The sequence below is a fragment of the Aotus nancymaae genome, unplaced genomic scaffold (assembly GCF_030222135.1).
Source record: "Aotus nancymaae isolate 86718 unplaced genomic scaffold, 86718_ANA_hifiasm-v0.15.2.pri h1tg000012l, whole genome shotgun sequence".
Taxonomy (NCBI): Eukaryota; Metazoa; Chordata; class Mammalia; order Primates; family Aotidae; genus Aotus; species Aotus nancymaae.
Genome location: NW_026988423.1, coordinates 21,463,406 through 21,481,395, shown reverse-complemented (window position 1 = coordinate 21,481,395; position 17,990 = coordinate 21,463,406). Strand labels below are relative to the sequence as shown.

Genomic DNA, 17,990 nt, shown 5'->3' with positions numbered 1-17,990 from the left:
CCTGACCAACATCAAGAAATCTCATCTCTACTAAAAATACAAAATTATCCAGGCGTGGTGGCGCATGCCTGTAATCCCAGCTACTCGGGAGGCTGAGCTGAGGCAGGAGAATCACTTGAACCCAGGAGGCAAAGATTGCAGTGAGCTGAGATCATGCCACTGCACTCCAACCTGGGTGACAGAGCAAGACTGTCGAGAGAGAAAGAGAGAGAGAGAAAGAGAAAAAGAAAAAGTAGTGACCTTGTAGGCCCAGAACTTTGGATTTCATTCTGAGGGTTATGGGAAGAGGTTGGAGAAATATAGACAAAGTGGTGATATGCCCAAATGTATGCTTTGGAAAAATTCCTTTTGCCTCTCTATGGAAAATAGATTGTAATGGAGTGAAAATGGAAGCAGAAAGACCAGTTGGGAGACTTTTGCAGTGGTTTAAGCCAGAGATGATGGTGGCTTGGATAAAGATGTTGAATTACTGGTTCAATGTTGAATTAATGTTGGGGAATTTGGATCCCCCAACAACTCCGTGCACTACAGGGGCAGTGTAGCATTGTAATTAAGAGTACCAGGTGAAGAGTCAGGCTGTCTGGTTTGAAATCTGACTCAATAGCCATGTGACCTTGGACAAGTCTCTTTACCTCTCTGTGTCTAGTTTTTGCTATTCCTAAAATGAGAATAATGATAGTACATTCCCTCCTAGGATTGCTGTGTAGATTAAATGAGGAAATAATAGCTGTAAAATGCTCAGAAGATGCATTAATACTGCTGCTTTGGTATCATCATCACTGCCTTCATCACAACTGTTACTCCCACATCACCCTCAGTACCCACAATTTATAGATGAGAAAACTTAGAAATAGATGGTAGTTTTTGAAATCAGAATATAGTTTTCTTGATTGTGAATCCGTTGTTCTTTCTGCAATATAATCCGTAATATGAGCTCCCAGGGAAAAATTTCTGTTGATCTGAGTATCTGTAGCTCACAGCTCAATTTTACATACCTGTGACTGTTTAAATAACATTGAGAAAATGATAAATAAGGCTAGCTGAATCCCAGGGCATAGGAGAGAAGTCATCTGTGGCTCTTTCCCCACACACCTTGTGCCATCAGAAATTCAAATTCCCTGAGTTTTGAAGAAGAGTATTGCACACCTAAGCCAAAAGCATTAGTATGCACATGATGGTACATTTAGGAGGATAGACTGAATATTTTGAGAACCTTGTAAGATCCTAAATCTCTTTAGAGGCCATTCTGTTCTTCATTAGTTAGGCCATACATAATAGAAATAAATGAAATCCATGGATTATCCCCATAACTTTTCTGGTCAGACTTTTGGTGAAGGCATTAACCAGACTACCACATTCGAGTTTCTTTTTCTCCACCTCTCTCTGCCTTTGCCTAGCCCCTTCTGGTGGAGTAAGCAACTGAATAGGTAAGGATCACAGAGCCAGAGAGACAAAATGAGAAGCAGGGATTTGGAGAGCCTCCCTGCTGACTTTGCCCCTGGTTCCTCTGCTCCCCTGGTGCCTCCGCTCACCAGAGACTGAAGGCAGGCTGTTTGTCCATTGCAGAATGTGAGCATTTGATCCGCCATATGCTGGTGTTAGACCCCAATAAGCGCCTCTCCATGGAGCAGATCTGCAAGCACAAGTGGATGAAGCTAGGGGACGCCGATCCCAACTTTGACAGGGTGAGCTGGGAACCGCTGCCACAGGGAACTCCTCTGAAGCCGCTGCAGCCTCCTTTGCATGTGATTGTAATCAGGCCGTGACCTGAAAAGGCGGACACTGGGAAGAAACTATTGTGTAATGCTAAAGCAGCACATGAAGCAAGCAAGAAGGGATGGACAACCAGTTGAACTGTTGGAGAATAGTTATCCGGGTTCCCTACCATGTGCCCTCAAATTATTGTCTGTTTTTGGCTTCTGACATAGTACAGCCTGCAGTTCTGCAGCTTACCTACCATGGAGATGTCACCTTCCTCTTGTCTTAATGTGCTCAATTCAGTGGCTTCTGTAGCATGTTTTTATTTAAACCACTGTGACCATCCCAGGTACTCCAGGGAGCTCAGGAGACAGTGGGTTGTTATCTGTTCACAGCTGATCACTCAGGGCTGTCTTCCTTAGACTTCGTCTGAGGCCAGAAGCATCCCAAGCTAGAGGGCATAGAACAGTTTGGTCATTATATATGCTGTGCCATATTGATCTGGTTAATTGGGGGGTTGACAGCTTCCCCCTTTTTATGTTACAGTTAATAGCTGAATGCCAACAACTAAAGGAAGAAAGACAGGTGGACCCCCTGAATGAGGATGTCCTCTTGGCCATGGAGGATATGGGACTGGACAAAGAGCGGACACTGCAGGTATCTCTGAAGGAGTGGAGAACAAAGTGGGAGGTAGCAGTTCTTCCTCTAACCTGCTTTTTCCATTTTTCTCCTTCTTGGGAAGTTGGGCCTTTTTTTCTCTCCTGTTTTTCTTCCTCTGCCCCTCCCTGGGCCTTGGAAAGAAGGAAAGAAGGTGCTTTGGCTAATGTTATTACTGAAAGGGTTCTGATCATCAGCATGCCATTTCACCAGGGTTTTGTACTCTCTTCCCTTCTCTCTTGGTAGTCATTAAGATCAGATGCCTATGATCACTATAGTGCAATCTACAGCCTGCTGTGTGATCGACATAAGAGACATAAAACCCTGCGTCTCGGAGCACTTCCTAGCATGCCCCGAGCCATGGCCTTTCAAGCACCAGTCAATATCCAGGTGGGCAATAACTCTAGTGACCTAGTTCAGGACAAGTAACACCAGGGGGGTAAAGGTTAGCTGTTGCTCACTAACCCTAAGTCATGAGAGTTTCTTGCTCTTCCTTGCCTCTGCCTCCCATTTGTCATCTCTTCTTTTGTCAAAGGCCAATCAAGGATCTGAACCTTTTTTTGACAGAGAGGAGGGATGAGCAACAATAGTTGTTCCTTTTGTTTTTTTAAAGAAATAGCAAATCATGAGGCGATGCTATCCTCTCCACAGGGTGCTTCCTTGTTGTGACTTCTAACAGCAGATGAACCAAAGCCTTTAGTACTCAGGAAAACATAGACTTTAGCAATCAAGACTACTTGGAAAGACTCATTATTTCTCTCTAGTGTTAAAGGTATGCACGTATATGTATGTACTGCTTTCCAGGCGGAGCAGGCAGGTACCGCTATGAACATCAGCGTTCCGCAGGTGCAGCTGATCAACCCAGAGAACCAGATTGTGGAGGCAAGTAGCAACCTGTGGGAATTGTCAGCTGAAACCGCTTTCTTTGCCATAGCCTTGCTTCCCTTCCTTCTGATTTCTAATTCGATGGTGTTTCCCTCCACCTCAGCCGGATGGGACACTGAATTTGGACAGTGATGAGGGTGAAGAGCCGTCCCCTGAAGCACTGGTGCGCTATTTGTCCATGAGGCGGCACACAGTGGGTGTGGCTGACCCACGGTGAGTATCTGGCCAGCAGCCCTGATTAACACCGGGGCAAAGAATTGTCACCTGACTTTCAGGGTCTACCATGGCACATTTCCTATTACATCATATCCCCAGAGGAGCTCTAATCCAGTGGCCAAGTGGACAAATGATATGATGTAATTTATGTATGTGGACAATTAAAATTTAAATGAATAAGGCTCCAAAATCCAATAACGCAACAGTTTCCCAAAGTGTTTTCCCATATTATTCTCTCATGGTGTTTCCTGATGCCTGCACACTGGAAAAAGACGGACTGAAGGCTAGCTTGCCCCATGTTTGTTCCACAGTTAAAGACTCTCAACATTAAAATAGCCTTACCTCTTTTCTGGATATTTTCTTTGCTGAGTAGGAAGAGAAGGTTGTGGCAAGAATTCTCCTGAGAGGTCAACTCAGGGCAAAGCTGGTTTTCTTATAAATGTCTCTTTTCTCCCAGTGAACTTCCAAAAAAGACTCCCATGTCTGCTGATGTGCTTGCCTTACGTCTCTTGTTCTCAGCGTATGATCAAACAAGCAATAGGGGAGCATTCTGGCTCCACAGACTATGTCAGCTGCAAAGGGGTGGAGCCCTGAGTCACTCTGTTAGTGGCAAGATCTCTTATTTTGAAAGTATGCTGTAAAACCTACCGTTGTAGCAAGATAGCCCTGTACGTCTAGTACTTATCTGTCCTATCAGCACTGACAAGAGGAATTGCATTCTTTCCCTAGTGAATCAGTTGCTACTTCAGGCAGCCGTTATCTTAGTGGATGACCCACGTTTTCCAGAAACTTGGTGTTCACGTCCAGGCTTTGAAAACCTGAACTGGAGTGGTGCCAGTACTTCCTCTTGGCTCAGAGCCCTTGGTTTGACATGAATGGCCAGTAAAGAGTAGCAGTCTCTCATCCAAACAGTAAAGGAGCAGAGAGTTAAATTTCACACTTTAGGCTTTTGCTTTGCTTTAGGATCTTAGAAACCTAAATTTAGGAAGAAAATAAATAAAATACAGGAAGTTGTACTGAACATAGCAATGCCATCAATTTTGAGATATAAGCACTTTTGAGTAAGACTGTTAACCCAACTTCTCTGTCACTCTGTTTCCTATCAGCACGGAAGTTATGGAAGATCTGCAAAAGCTCCTACCTGGCTTTCCTGGAGTCAACCCACAGGCTCCATTCTTGCAGGTGGCCCCAAACATGAACTTCATGCACAACCTGTTGCCTATGCAAAATTTGCAACCAACCGGGCAACTTGAGTACAAGGTACCTAGATAAGGGAGAGGGCTGGCTCCAGAGGAAACAGACTTGAGCTTTCTTTTGAGAGGCTTTGAGGGACCTTCTGTAGGACTTAAGGGTTTTCTTATAGAGGAAGATGATTTCTCTTGGAAAGCAGCTCGGGTGAGAAGGAAGCATTCTCTAGTCTCCTTCATGACCTGTGGCTCCCTTAATTTCCATAGATTAGTGTCTTGCCCCTTTCTCCCCACCTGCCCCTCATCTCATGGTCCATCCTTCCCATTCTGCTCCTGGCAGGAGCAGTCTCTCCTACAGCCGCCCACGCTACAGCTGTTGAATGGAATGGGCCCCCTTGGCCGGAGAGCATCAGATGGAGGAGCCAACATCCAACTGCATGCCCAGCAGCTACTGAAGCGCCCACGGGGACCCTCTCCGCTTGTCACCATGACACCAGTGAGTAGCAGCACAGAGCCCAATTTACTGTCTCAGAGGCTTTTAATAAAGAGGTTATGAGCCTAGGGTTGGGAACCCAGGGCCAACTTACATGTCCAAATTTCCTCTTTCTCCAAACTTAGGATGCTCCAGCCCATTTTCTTCAGGCCAGTAGAGTTTTCCACAGTTTGTTTTTGGCAAACTTACTTAGCCGAGTTATTTCTACATTGAACTCTGCTCCTGGAGAGCTCCCTCCTCAGTGGGCGCTCACAGGTACCCTGGTTAAGTCCAGCTGCACTCCTGCCAGCTTGGACCAGGTAGCAGCAGCCTAACTCACAGTCTTCTCCCAGGCAACCTTTCCCTGCCAGAAGGCAAAAGCACCCTCGAATTCATTCGTTTCTAGCCTGGCTTCCAAAATTGCCTTCTCAACGACACTTTCTCCATTGATAAACCCCACCTCACATTCTTGGCACAACCTGGATCACTTGATGATTTGCTTCCGCAGCTCTAGCCTCGTCAGCTTTTCTCTTAGTCACATCTCCTTCATATAATGGTCACATTCAGAGATTTTTCTTCTCCCCTGGGTTCTGTTTATTTCTGGTTATTTTCATCATAGGTCCATTCATTTATTCATTCAATCTCATAGTACCGTAAGATTGGGTAGTAACTATATCCATAACCCTTGGAGATATTTTAGGGCAGTGCCACTTTGAGGACCCTTTCCCTCCTTTAATCCATCCTTTGTAAAATATAGTGAAAGTGAATCATTAGAAAAATGAAAATTTAAAAACATATAAAATACAAGGCTAAATTTTTTATTGAGTTCAGACAAAATTAGTCTGTTAAATTGCTAAAAGTTTCTCTTTATTTTTTTCTCCCACTCGCGACTCTGCCTTTTTTTTTTTTCTTAATTTGGTTTCTCTTTATTTTTTTTAATTGCTAAAAGTTTCTAAAAGGTTTTTGTCACGAATTGGTAACAAAACAGTTTGTGGGCATGGGTCCATGGGCCACACTCTCAGTAATGAAAGAATTATATATCATAGCCCTTGACATCACTGACAAGATCAATAGTACAAGATCATCTGTGATTAGCTACCACAGTAATAACATGGAAAATTAGGTGGCAGAGGCATTCAGAGATGGGTGAGACAGATTTGGAAGGACCATGGTCAGCTTTATGGGAGGTGGGGTTACTTACTGTGTCCATTGTAACCGTTTTTGCCAGGGTCACTAACAGATTCTTATTGATAAATCCAGTGGACATTTTTAACCTTTTATCTTTTTGGACATCCCAACTGTATTAATCACTATTGACTTTTTTTTTCCTTGAAATATTTTCTGTTTTTGATGTCTGTGGCACCACATTCTCTGTGTTTTCCCTCTGCCTCTCCTTTTAACATTTCCTTTCTGCTTGTTCCTTAAAGTTGGCAAAACCCAGAGTTTTATCCTAGGCCCTATTCTTATCTGCCTTTGTGTACTCTTTCTGGGTGAGTGTGTTCACCTCCATAATTTCAGTTGCCATCTGATTCTCCAGCCCAGAAATGCTCTTCTGAGTTCTACACTTATGTAACAGTGACTGCCTACTGGATGGATTTAGTTGATTATCCCACAAGTATTCACAACTTTTATTCAATATGTCCAAATGAACTTACTGTGACTCTGTGAAACCTGTTCCTCCCTTTGGGTGACAGTGAATGGCACCGTCATTCTCCTGGTTACACAAGTTAGGAATGTGTATTTTATCTTTAACTCGTCCCTCTCTTATTCCCCATATCAAATCAGTTATCCAGTGCCTGTGAATTAAACATCTTACTTCTCCACTTCCCTTTCCTTAACTCAGGTCACTTGTCATCCATTGCCTGGATTGACACAGTGACCTCCTAACCGACCTCCTTGCTTCCAGTTATGTCCCCTGATCCCTCCCACCAGCCCTTTTCACACTGCAGCTAAAGTAAACTGATCTTTGGAAATACAAATCTTATAACATCATGCCCCTGCTTAAAATCCTTTAGTGATTCACCACTGTTCTTCCTCAAACTTAGTGTGTTATTCAAGGCTGCTTATAACTGGCCACAGTGTTCCTCTCCTGCCTCATCTACAGCCACTTCCTGCCTCACCCTGTTCACTCCACCCTTGTAGAACTGTGGTAAGGGATCTGGAAACCCTAGGAGCTTTCAAACAAAATTATTCCAAGAGGGTTTTCTTTTGTTTTGTTTTGTAATTACCCATTTCGTACAATGCTCTTTTATAATAATTGAAGTGTGATTTTTGTCCTAGTGGCTGAGGCATGGTGATTATGTGGGCACCTAGGCTGTGCGTAGCTAGCAAGGATGCAGATGGGAAAGTCACAGTGATGCATGCGTTGTGGTGGTCTCGTTTCACTCACATGTTTTGGTGGGTAACAACTATTTTAAAGCATTGAATTGAAACTACACAATTGTATCTTATGTACTAAAATGTAATTTCAGTAATTCACTATGTTTTCTTGGAGTTAAGACATTTAAACTCTGGAAATAACAGTAATATGAAACAACAGGTCAACTCCTAGACATTCCAGGTAAACAATCCTCGACTATATTTTCAGGTCCTCAGACACCTACAGGCCTTCTCTTTTCTTCAGCTTGGAAAGCTGTAACTCCTGTCCCTCTTTGCCTGGCCAGCTCCTTTGCATCCTTCAGGTTCCTACTAGGTGTCACCTCCTCCAGGATGCTTTCCTTAATTCCCAAGCACCCCCATTAGAAGACTTGGTCGTGCTATTTTGTAACTGTCTGTTTACTTTATTCTATCCTCTACTAGACTGTAAAATGAGGACGAGGTCTGTATCTGTAAATTCACATTTTATTCTGAAACATAGTAGTGATTCAGCTATTTATTAGATTAATAAATTAATTAATGAAGATAAATAAGTGGAAGAAATTCTAAGTAGGATTACCTAAGCAAGGTGAAAATGGAAAAATAGGTATATGACATCCGATATAACCCAGGGGTCCTAGAAAAGTTCTGTAAATAAGAAAGTCAAGAGAAAGTCCCACCCCAAGCCCAGTTACTAGAATAAGAGGCATTGTAGAATAAGCTGCCACCTTGAGCTTTTCATTCCTGTCTCTCTTCAGGCAGTGCCAGCAGTTACCCCTGTGGACGAGGAGAGCTCGGATGGGGAGCCAGATCAGGAAGCTGTGCAGAGGTAATGTGACATCTGGCAGTGCTTTCAGAAGTCCTTGGGCAGGTTCCCCCTGCAACCAGCGAAAGGTCACCTCTGCCCAAGGAGGTGGTACAGTGCAGCTTCAACATTTGTGTGGTCACTTTGCTCAAGCCAGATGGCATGTTCCTCCCCACATGGAAGTAACAGAAGACTACCCAGAAAATGTCTTTCTGTAAGCACCATTGGAAGTCCCCTAAGTGACAGCAATAACCATAAGAACTTTTTCTTTCCTCCCTCCTTCCTTGTCCCCTGCCTTCATATTGCAACTCTGATAGTATTCACAAGGCACAAAGCCTGCTCCTACCTGCCAAGAACTGTTTACTGAAAAGGAATTGGAGATTTGGGATGACAGTGATCCTAGCTAGTCTGGCCATGGACCTCTGGCATGGACTCTTTCTTTCCAGGAGAATGACTACCTCTTGTACTGTTTGCTGTGTGCTTCTTCCACTGCCTTGTACCAACCAAGAGATCTTGAAAAAAAGAATATGGGATTCGGGCCAGGGACAGATGCAAATATCCATTGTTTTCAGAACCTTGTTGAGAGATGCCTAATTCACAGAGAACGGCAGTGACCATCAGGCATGCTGTACTGTTCATTTGGCCTCAGTTCCATTAGCCCTGCTCCTCAGCTCCCTGCATGTCCCCTTGTGGGAGTTGATTTTCTTACTATCCAGGGAGGGGGTTTCACCAGAATCCAGCATGTATTTTCCCAGAAATACAGGTGTTCTTCAAGATTATATGTTTTTTTCCTTTGAGAGAAGTTGAAATAAAATGGTTTTCATGGGCTTTTGGGGGAACTTTGGGTGTCTTTATCAAATGGTTATTAAAGCACTAATGGCTTACTCTTTGGCAAGTTCACATAACACTAATTACTCTACAGCCTGTTAACTGATTTTAGCTTAAAGGGGCAAGGTAGTTAAGAATGAAATGATACCATTTTTTAAGAACCTGACAGTTGCTGGCTAGGACTCTCATCCTACCCCCAGTAACTCTGTATGAGAGCTGCTATTCAAAAAGCAGCTGGTCCGATGTGGAAAGAAAACCATGGCAAACAGTGGCGTTGGTAGGTGGATCAGCTCCTTCTGCAGCTTGGCCAATAGAAGGAAAATTGTGGTAACTTTTTTTTTCCTTGATGCTGTTGTTTCTATAGTTTGCTGATAACAGGGTATAAATGGGCCCTGCTGGGTCATGAAGAAATGAGAAATCAGGAAATTTACTGCCTTTCTACCTTAAAAGAGACAGCAACATTTTATCTTCTTTGTCTTAGACTTTCCTTCCTCCAGGTCCACCTTCTTTCCTCTTTAGACCAACATTTCAAGGGTATAATGCCTATCAGTTTTGATGTAATAAAAAGGTATAGTGCCTCTTTTATTCATGCCCCCAGAAGAGCAGCAGCAGTGGAGGAAGTCATCCACCAGATGAAGAGGGACCAATATCTTATTAATGGTATTGACTAAGTGGTGGGTCTGAAAGATCTTCAGAGGAAAAGCCATCAGCTTGTGAACTCTTTGTCTTTTGAAACTCTTCTGTTTTTATTTTTTGCCTTGCTTTTCCCTCCTAAAAACAATTCTAAACATTTCATGTGGTTTTATTTCTTCATCCTGTACAGAATGTTGGTTCCCCGAGGACAACATCAGTTTTTCTTCTCTGATGCTTGAGTTATAATCACTGAGAGAGAGGAAAGGGGTGGTTTTGGAATTCACTTATCCCCAAATGGAAGAATCAGTTTTGTGTGACCTGTAGTAAAGAAAGTCTCAAACCTAGGGCTTATGAGATTAAGAGACATACACAGAGTCCTTCTGAATATCTCCCCAGGTTCATCTCTAGGAATAGTCCTTAGGGCTCATTTCCTCTGACTTGTATTTTAGAAATTTGGAGGGAAAAGATGAATAGATTAACATGGAGAAAATAAATTCTTCTACCAAATAGAATGAAGCAAGGAAAAGTGATCTCATCTTTGTGAGCTAGATCTGCTTTTCTCTTCTCTTCAATGGCTATTCTTAGGTTCAGAATTCAGCCACTTCATTGTCAAGCCAACTTCTGTTGGCCAGCCGGACATGTTTCACTTCCATCCAGTCAGGGATCTGTTTGCCATCGAGCCCTTCATGAGCTCTGGCACTATCTCACTGAGTGCTTTGGATTAACTTCTAATGCTTCTTGTGGAGGAATATTCCTGTCTGTCTTTTTTACTATGAAATGTGCTCCTGCTTGTTGCAGGTACTTGGCAAATAGGTCCAAAAGACATACACTGGCCATGACCAACCCTACAGCTGAGATCCCACCGGACCTACAACGGCAGCTAGGACAGCAGCCTTTCCGTTCCCGGGTCTGGCCTCCTCACCTGGTACCTGATCAGCATCGGTGAGTAGCCACATGAGCTGTGCGAGCTCCTTGAGGCTCATCGGACAGGCACCCTTCTGATTAGTCTCACAGCGACGGTGACTAGCATCGTGGCTTTAAATAGAAGCCAGCTGTCATCCTGAACTCACATCTTCTCAGCTCCTTGCACTAAGAAATGCACAGGGCAAAGGTTTTTTACTGCGCCCTGGAGCAATGTGAGATTCCTCTCTCCCATTACCCTGCAGACCTGTTTATTGTCTGCATTTGATTCCCATGATTCTAGATGTTGATTCTTAGATAAAATTGAACTTGAGACCTGCAAGGAAATGAAACTCTCAGAATGCCACCTGGAAACAGGAAGATTTGTAGCCATATCGATAGACTTGACCTTTAATAATCCATCACCTTCAAAAGAATGAGCATTTCATATCGTGTTACCATTGAACCACCAGCTTGGAAATGAAGACAAAGCCCCTTGTGAATAGTAGAGCAGAGATCCTCTTGAGTGATGTATTTAAGAGGTCATTCTTTCAATTATTCTGATGGCAGAATCTTTTGCTAGGTTCCATTACCTTTATAATCCATTCTCTTGAAGAAATAAAAGCAAGTTTAACTTTCCTGGCCAAGAAAACTTCATTGACTCCAAGTAAGCCTGGAAGCGGTGCAGAATGACAGTTTGCTAGATGAAGAAGATTATTATCTTCCGTGAATACCTTGATGACTAAAAATCTCAGTCATGTCCAGTCTGAAGCCATCCCCAAGCTCATGGCCCACACATTCAAAGCCACCACCAATTGCTAGAGCGTATTTAATCTCTGTATTTTGGGGAAGACAGTGAAAAGCAGCCTTGGGAAGGTTGAAAAGCAATCAGATTCCAAGGAAAACAGGTTTATATATGTGTTGTTATGAAATCTTGCAACCAGCTCACACTGGCAAGCTTTATTGTGGCTGGTTACCCGTTTGGCATCAACATAATCAGCAGAGGCAGGTGAACTCTGAGCAGACTGAGACATAATTAGTGCCACGTTGGAACCCTAAAAGAAAGAAGATAAGCTTTTATAAATGACTGTGAATAATTTAATAAAAATGTTCTGTTAGGAGTAGCAAGAATGACGATTCACAGATAAAACTATGATGTCACAGAAAAACAGGCTTTTTCTAATGAAAATCTTTCAGGACCTACAGTGTTCGTGCACATAAAAGAGCACTTTGACCATCATGGCATGTGTGTACCTATGGAACAAATCTGCACGTTCTGCACATGTATCTCAGAACTTAAAGTATAACAAAGAATAAATACATACATACATAAAAGCATAAATTAATAAAGAGCACTTTGAGTGATTACTGGAGAGCTGCCTTCTCCTGGCCCTATACGTTCCCTGTGACTTCTCATAACTTTGAGCTCTACACTGGTGTCTAATAGACCCTTCATTCCTTCTTTTCTCCTTGTCTCCATCTTCCCTTCCTTCACAGCTTGACACTATGTTTTAGCCCTTGTCCGAGTCTGTTGTTTAGCTGAAGTCCTTTAGGTATTCTTGTTGAGTTCTAGGTGTTCCTCAGGAGGTCTTCTTTTAAGGGGAACATGAAGATCAGCACATTTCCAGAGTCAGGCTTTATCACAGACCCTATATTCTATTGACATTTCTTCCTCAGGAAAGACCACACTGGCCACCGCTCTGTCTGTGTGATATCCACCCTGCCTAGAGTCATTGTCAGGGCCTTGCCTGCTGGAAATCTGTCTGCTGTCCGTTTTCATGTGAACCTTTTTGGTGTTTTGAGGGTTTCCTGTGGCCATGCCTATTTGAATTGGAAGAAAATGAATGTTTAATGAGGGGCAAATTGCATAAGGTGGGGCATTTGTGCAAACCCAGCATGTCTTGATGGGATCACTGTACAAATATGCAACAAAAGAGATTAAAGCCAGTCTTCAGGGGAAATGACAAACTTTCCAAGGCTATAAAACATGGAATACGGGTGGCCTGGATGGGTTCTTGAATTCCTTTCATTTTCTGGAGGAAATGATTAAAAGAACAGTATATATAACTATCCTTCTGGGGTAGAAGAGATGAAGCTCAACATGGAAACAGAAGAGGGGTCTAATCAACCTTTTCATATCTGGAAATGTGTAACTTAAGGTTAAAAATGTTTTAAAAAGTGTAACTAAAGAAAAATTTTTTTAAACTAACACAAGATAGATTTTATCCAGGTGGGGAACCAAGTCCCTGTTTGGAGAGTATAGTCTGGGAATATCAGCCTAATGCAAGGCCGTCGTGAATTTGAATGTGATTGCAAATACAAATAAAATCAAGCACAATTGATACTTAACAATGCTTCTTAAATGAACAGCTACGTCAGAACTGTTCCTCTGAGGTTACTGTGCTGGACTGACCTGGGTATCGGTCTCTTCACAACCTGAGCTTCTGAAACAGTCATGAACTACCTGGACCTGGGATTATTGCTCTGATGGGAGAGAGTGATTTTTGTGCAGAAAGACTATATTGGCTGCTTGAAGAACACAGCTTTCTGAGGTGATCAGAAACGTGTCCATTATCAGAAAACATTGAAAGCATAGGAGTCAAATTTTAGGAGAAAATAGTACTTGCTTGCTTTAACTCAAAAAACCTGAAGTAGAAACAGAACTGCCAAGTTATGAGGAAATGCTTCTGAACACAGCTTTCATGATCCCTGTTCCTGGATTGTGGCCCTTCCCAAAGTCATTTGTTTTTTGTGTTATTGAAACAAATACATGTTCATGCCCATTTCATTAGCTCACTATTGGGTCAAGCCCCAGGTAGAGTCTGAAACTAAAGTCATCATTAGCAAAGAGAGGGTAAAAGGCTTTCACCTGCTGCCAGAACTCTCTGGATACCTCTGCACCGTTATTAGATTCCTCCTGGTCCCACGCTGTCTGCATTGTATTTGAACTCGCTTGTTAACCTGCTTCCTGAGCTGTGGTTCTGCTTCAGTCCCAAATGAATCACTGGCAAGGTGGCGTATCATTTCATCCAAAGTTCAGTGCAATGGCATCTCTGCCCTGGACATGAAACCCTGATCCTTTCCATCTGCTACTGGAATGCTGCCTTGGCAGTCTTTTATCTGCTTACCTCAACCCATAAACATCTCTTTCTGATCATCAGATCATAAGTGTAGGTGTTAGCTTTGAACCCTGATGCTGTCTTAGGCGTTCCTTATGAGTAGCTTGTTCTTTCTTTCTGTAAGATTCTGGCTGTGTTCTGATTGAGCAGTGGGGTCTTTAAAGGTAATCCATATGATTCCTCTTTCATTAGGAGGTTGGGCGAGTGCTGCTGCTCTGAGAAGTTGATTTTCACAGTAGGTGACCTTATTTGTGTTGACCAGGTATGTGCAGGATCTCAAGGCCCACATTCCTTAAGAATTTGCTGTCTCCATCCCAGGATCAGAAGTCTTCATTTTCCCACACCCCCAATCTCCACCTTCTGTTTTCTAGCACAGAACCTGTGAGTTCCAGGCTAGTCCTTTGACCACAAAACTGACTGTTGTTTTCCTCTGGTCATACAGAGATTATTGCTCAGAGAAAACTTTGGCTCAAATGGTGAATTTAAGGTTTCAAAAGGCACTGGATAGAGACATGATTATAAAAGAGCAAGAGCTCCTCCTGTACAGCCTGCCCTGGAGGATATTAAGAACGTTACTGTCTGGCCTAGTATTTTTTTTTTTTTTTGAGATGGAGTCTTGCTCTGTCGCTAGACTGGAGTGCAGTGGTGCAATCTTGGCTCACTGCAACCTCCGCCTCCCGGGTTCGAGCAATTCTTCCGCCTTAGCCTCCCAAGTAGCTGGGACTACAGGCGCGTGCTACCACGCCTGGCTAATTTTTTCTGTATTTTTAGTAGAGACAGGGTTTCACCATGTTGGCCAAGATGGTCTCGATCTCTTGACCTCATGATCTGCCCACCTTGGCTTCCCAAAGTGCTGGGATCACAGGCGTGAGCCATCACGCCTGGCCTCTCTGGCCTACTATTTTTATAAGAACCAGATGTACTTGATCTCAGGACCTTACCAGGCTTGGAAAGTAAGCCAGCTGAAGGTAAGTAGAGTTGGAAGATGTTCACCTGGAGCCCTCTAAAGGGAAGCAGGCTAGACAAACGACCAGTGTCTGGAAATGGCATGGAAGTGGCATAATATGCAGGGCTACCTGGGCAGCCAGTCTTCTTTACGTTCGTCTGGAACAGCAGTCCCTGTGTGATTTGGTCAAAGCGCCTGAGTCCTAGCCTCTAACCTTCTCTTCCCATGTATTCAGCTCTACCTACAAGGACTCCAACACTCTGCACCTCCCTACGGAGCGTTTCTCCCCTGTGCGCCGGTTCTCAGATGGGGCTGCGAGCATCCAGGCCTTCAAAGCTCACCTGGAAAAAATGGGCAACAGCAGCAGCATCAAACAGTTGCAGCAGGTAATGGAAGAGGTGGCAGGCATCCCTGGAGGAGCATGGGTGACAGAGGCCAGGACTGCAGGAGGACTGGGGTGGTAAACATCCCCCTTTTATGTCAACAACATTGCAGTTTTATAGGTTAAAAAAGTATAGCTTTTTGGGCCAGATGCAGTGGATCCCGCCTGTAATCCCAGCACTTCGGGAGGCCAAAATGGGGGAATTGCTTGAGCCCAGGAGTTCTAGACCAGCCTAGGCATCATGGCAAACCCCTTCTCCACAAAAAAATTAAAAATTAGCATAGTCCTAGCTACTTGGGAGACTGAGGTGGGAGGATCACTTGAACCTGGGAGGTGGAGGTTGTAGTGAGCCAAGATTGCAACCCTGCACTCCAGCCTGGTGACAGAGCCAGACTCTGTCTTAAAAGAAAAAGAAAGTATAGCTTTCTAACACACTTTATTTACTTTGTGTTATGTACAGCCCTCCCCAGGATCAAACTTGCTTCCCCCATGAAGGGACTAAATTTCTCTACTCTCTGTAGTTCATTGGAAAGGAATTTCTGGCCTTGGGTTTTTGTGGGAAGCACCAGAGAAGGTACTTCTTTTTTTTTTTTTTTTTTTTTTTTTTTGGGGATGGAGTCTCACTCTGTCTCCCAGGCAGGAGTGCAGTGGCACAATCTTGGCTCACTGCAACCACCACCTCCTGGGTTCTGACAATTCTCCTGCCTCAGCTTCCCAGGTAGCTGGGACTACAGGTGTGCACCACCACACTGGCTAATTTTTGTATTTTTAGTAGAGATGGGGTTTCACCACGTTGGCCAGGCTGTGTCTCGAACTTCTGACCTCAAGTGATCCACCCGCCTTGGCCTCCCAAAGTGCTAGGATTACAGGCGTGAGTCACTGTGCAACCCTGGCACTCCGCTCATGACTTAGGGCTCTGCATCTTGCTTAAACTCGCTGTACATTTTTACCACCTGCATTCTCTCCAGGTAGTATGGAATGGCACTTTCAGAGGAAGGAAACGTACCTCTATATGTTTCTGTACTATAAAGATTCTATAAAGAGCCAGTTTCCTTTCTGCCTTCATGATGACCAAGTTTCCAGTGGCATGTGCTTTGTACACAGATTTCACATTGGACAACTTTACTCATACAGAGGCCATCCTTGATGTTTTCCATTCATTCATACAGAACAGGGTGTGAATATATTTAGTGCACCAGATACCTATATAAATGAGTTAATTGCTCATCAAGGACACTGTTCTCTTGCGGCTGTTTCTGCCCATGAGACCTTGGGGGCAGATCTGCACCTGCTGAGATCACTGCATGGGGTGGGCCTGGCTACATCCCATCTGTATTAACTACTTTCCCTTCAGGAGTGTGAGCAGCTGCAGAAGATGTACGGGGGGCAGATTGATGAAAGAACCCTGGAGAAGACCCAGCAGCAGCATATGTTATACCAGCAGGAGCAGCACCATCAAATTCTCCAGCAGCAAATTCAAGTAGGCCCTCACTCTTTGCTGTCTCCAACTTGTTTGGAGTTTGTTTTCAGGCTGATTTGCCTGTGCATTTTGGAGGAGACCACTCAGGGCAAAGTGGATTTGAGTTCTGTTTATGGTTGACATGTTTGAGTAAAGGTAATCAGACCTTCTGGTGAACAACAAAAGCATAAATCTGAGACGCAGATAGTTCTTTCTGTTCTTTCCCTTCCTGAGAATAGCTCTGAGTAATCTTCAAGCTCACAATAATTTTTTTTCCTTTCCCCATATACGTTTTAGGACTCTATCTGTCCTCCTCAGCCATCTCCACCTCTTCAGGCTGCATGTGAAAATCAGCCAGCCCTCCTCACCCACCAGCTCCAGAGGTAATGAATCATTTTGTGTTGTGCCTAAGCCATTGCCTCAATAGCATGGTACCCTTGGCCTGACTCACTGGGAGATATGGACTGACTTGAGCATTCATTTTGCAAGAATCTATTTGAAAAGAAGATAAACCAGTGTAAATGTCAGGACCCTTCTTGGAATCCCAACTTCCCGTGCCACTTCATTTTCCTAGCTCCATGAGCAAAGTAATCTTATACCTAATACAGGAGGCCAGACACAGGCCCACAGTGAACTCTGCCATTTTGGCCAAGAAGTCTAGTCAAATGAGATGGGGATAGTTTTAAATGGACTGTGGTGGATGGCTTATGTATATTTTTCTAACACGAAGCCTTATCAAAATAGAAAAATAGTTTCCACTTATATATGTCGTATGGCTGAAACTTAAGATTGTACTGTCACCTTAGGAAGCTTCTTTATGTATCTCTTTTGTTATTTTCAAGGTTAAGGATTCAGCCTTCAAGCCCACCCCCCAACCACCCCAACAACCATCTCTTCAGGCAGCCCAGTAATAGTCCTCCCCCCATGAGCAGTGCCATGATCCAGCCTCACGGTGAGTGGAGAGGTTCAGACTAAACAGTTCATTATATGCCATATGGGAAAAAAATGATGGTCTCAGTTTTGAGCACCACAAACCGTTTGAAAGGTGGAACATCATAGCATTCAGGGGTCTGGGCTCTAGAGCCAAGCTGCTTTGCATCCTGGTTCCACCAATTTCTTAGCTGTAAATCCTTAACTAAGTTAACTTGACTTCTTGAATTAGTCCATTTTCACATTGCTGTAATGAACTGACTGAGACTTGGTAATTTATAAAGGAAAGAGGTTTACTTGACTCACAGTTCCACATGGCTGGGGAGGCCTCAGGAAACTTATAGTCGTGGTGGAAGGAGAAGCAAGGCGTGTCTTACATGGTGGCACGAGAGAGATTGCGTAGGGGAAAGTGCCAGACACTTATCAAATGACCAGATCTCTTGAGAATTCCCTCACTATCATGAGAACAGCATGGGGGAAACCACCCCCATGATCCAGTCACCTGCCACCAGGTCCCT

The 17,990-nt window shown here is 43.7% G+C and overlaps 1 protein-coding gene across 10 annotated transcripts in view; it reads left to right on the top strand.

Moving 5' to 3' along the window:
- SIK3 (SIK family kinase 3) overlaps positions 1-17,990 on the top strand; it is a 249,269-nt gene that overhangs the window by 215,972 nt on the left and 15,307 nt on the right. For 6 of the 10 annotated variants that reach the window (XM_021671162.2, XM_021671160.2, XM_021671164.2 and 3 more), the window contains 13 exons: positions 1,567-1,685; positions 2,245-2,355; positions 2,602-2,745; positions 3,160-3,237; positions 3,344-3,453; positions 4,563-4,716; positions 4,984-5,139; positions 8,229-8,299; positions 10,535-10,678; positions 14,937-15,087; positions 16,438-16,563; positions 16,840-16,925; positions 17,385-17,494. In XM_021671162.2, the coding sequence (XP_021526837.2) occupies positions 1,567-1,685; positions 2,245-2,355; positions 2,602-2,745; positions 3,160-3,237; positions 3,344-3,453; positions 4,563-4,716; positions 4,984-5,139; positions 8,229-8,299; positions 10,535-10,678; positions 14,937-15,087; positions 16,438-16,563; positions 16,840-16,925; positions 17,385-17,494 (1,560 nt within the window). The remainder of the gene's footprint in view (positions 1-1,566; positions 1,686-2,244; positions 2,356-2,601; positions 2,746-3,159; positions 3,238-3,343; positions 3,454-4,562; positions 4,717-4,983; positions 5,140-8,228; positions 8,300-10,534; positions 10,679-14,936; positions 15,088-16,437; positions 16,564-16,839; positions 16,926-17,384; positions 17,495-17,990) is intronic. The other 4 variants (XM_021671167.2, XM_021671161.2, XM_021671163.2 and 1 more) reach the window with 2 other exon arrangements.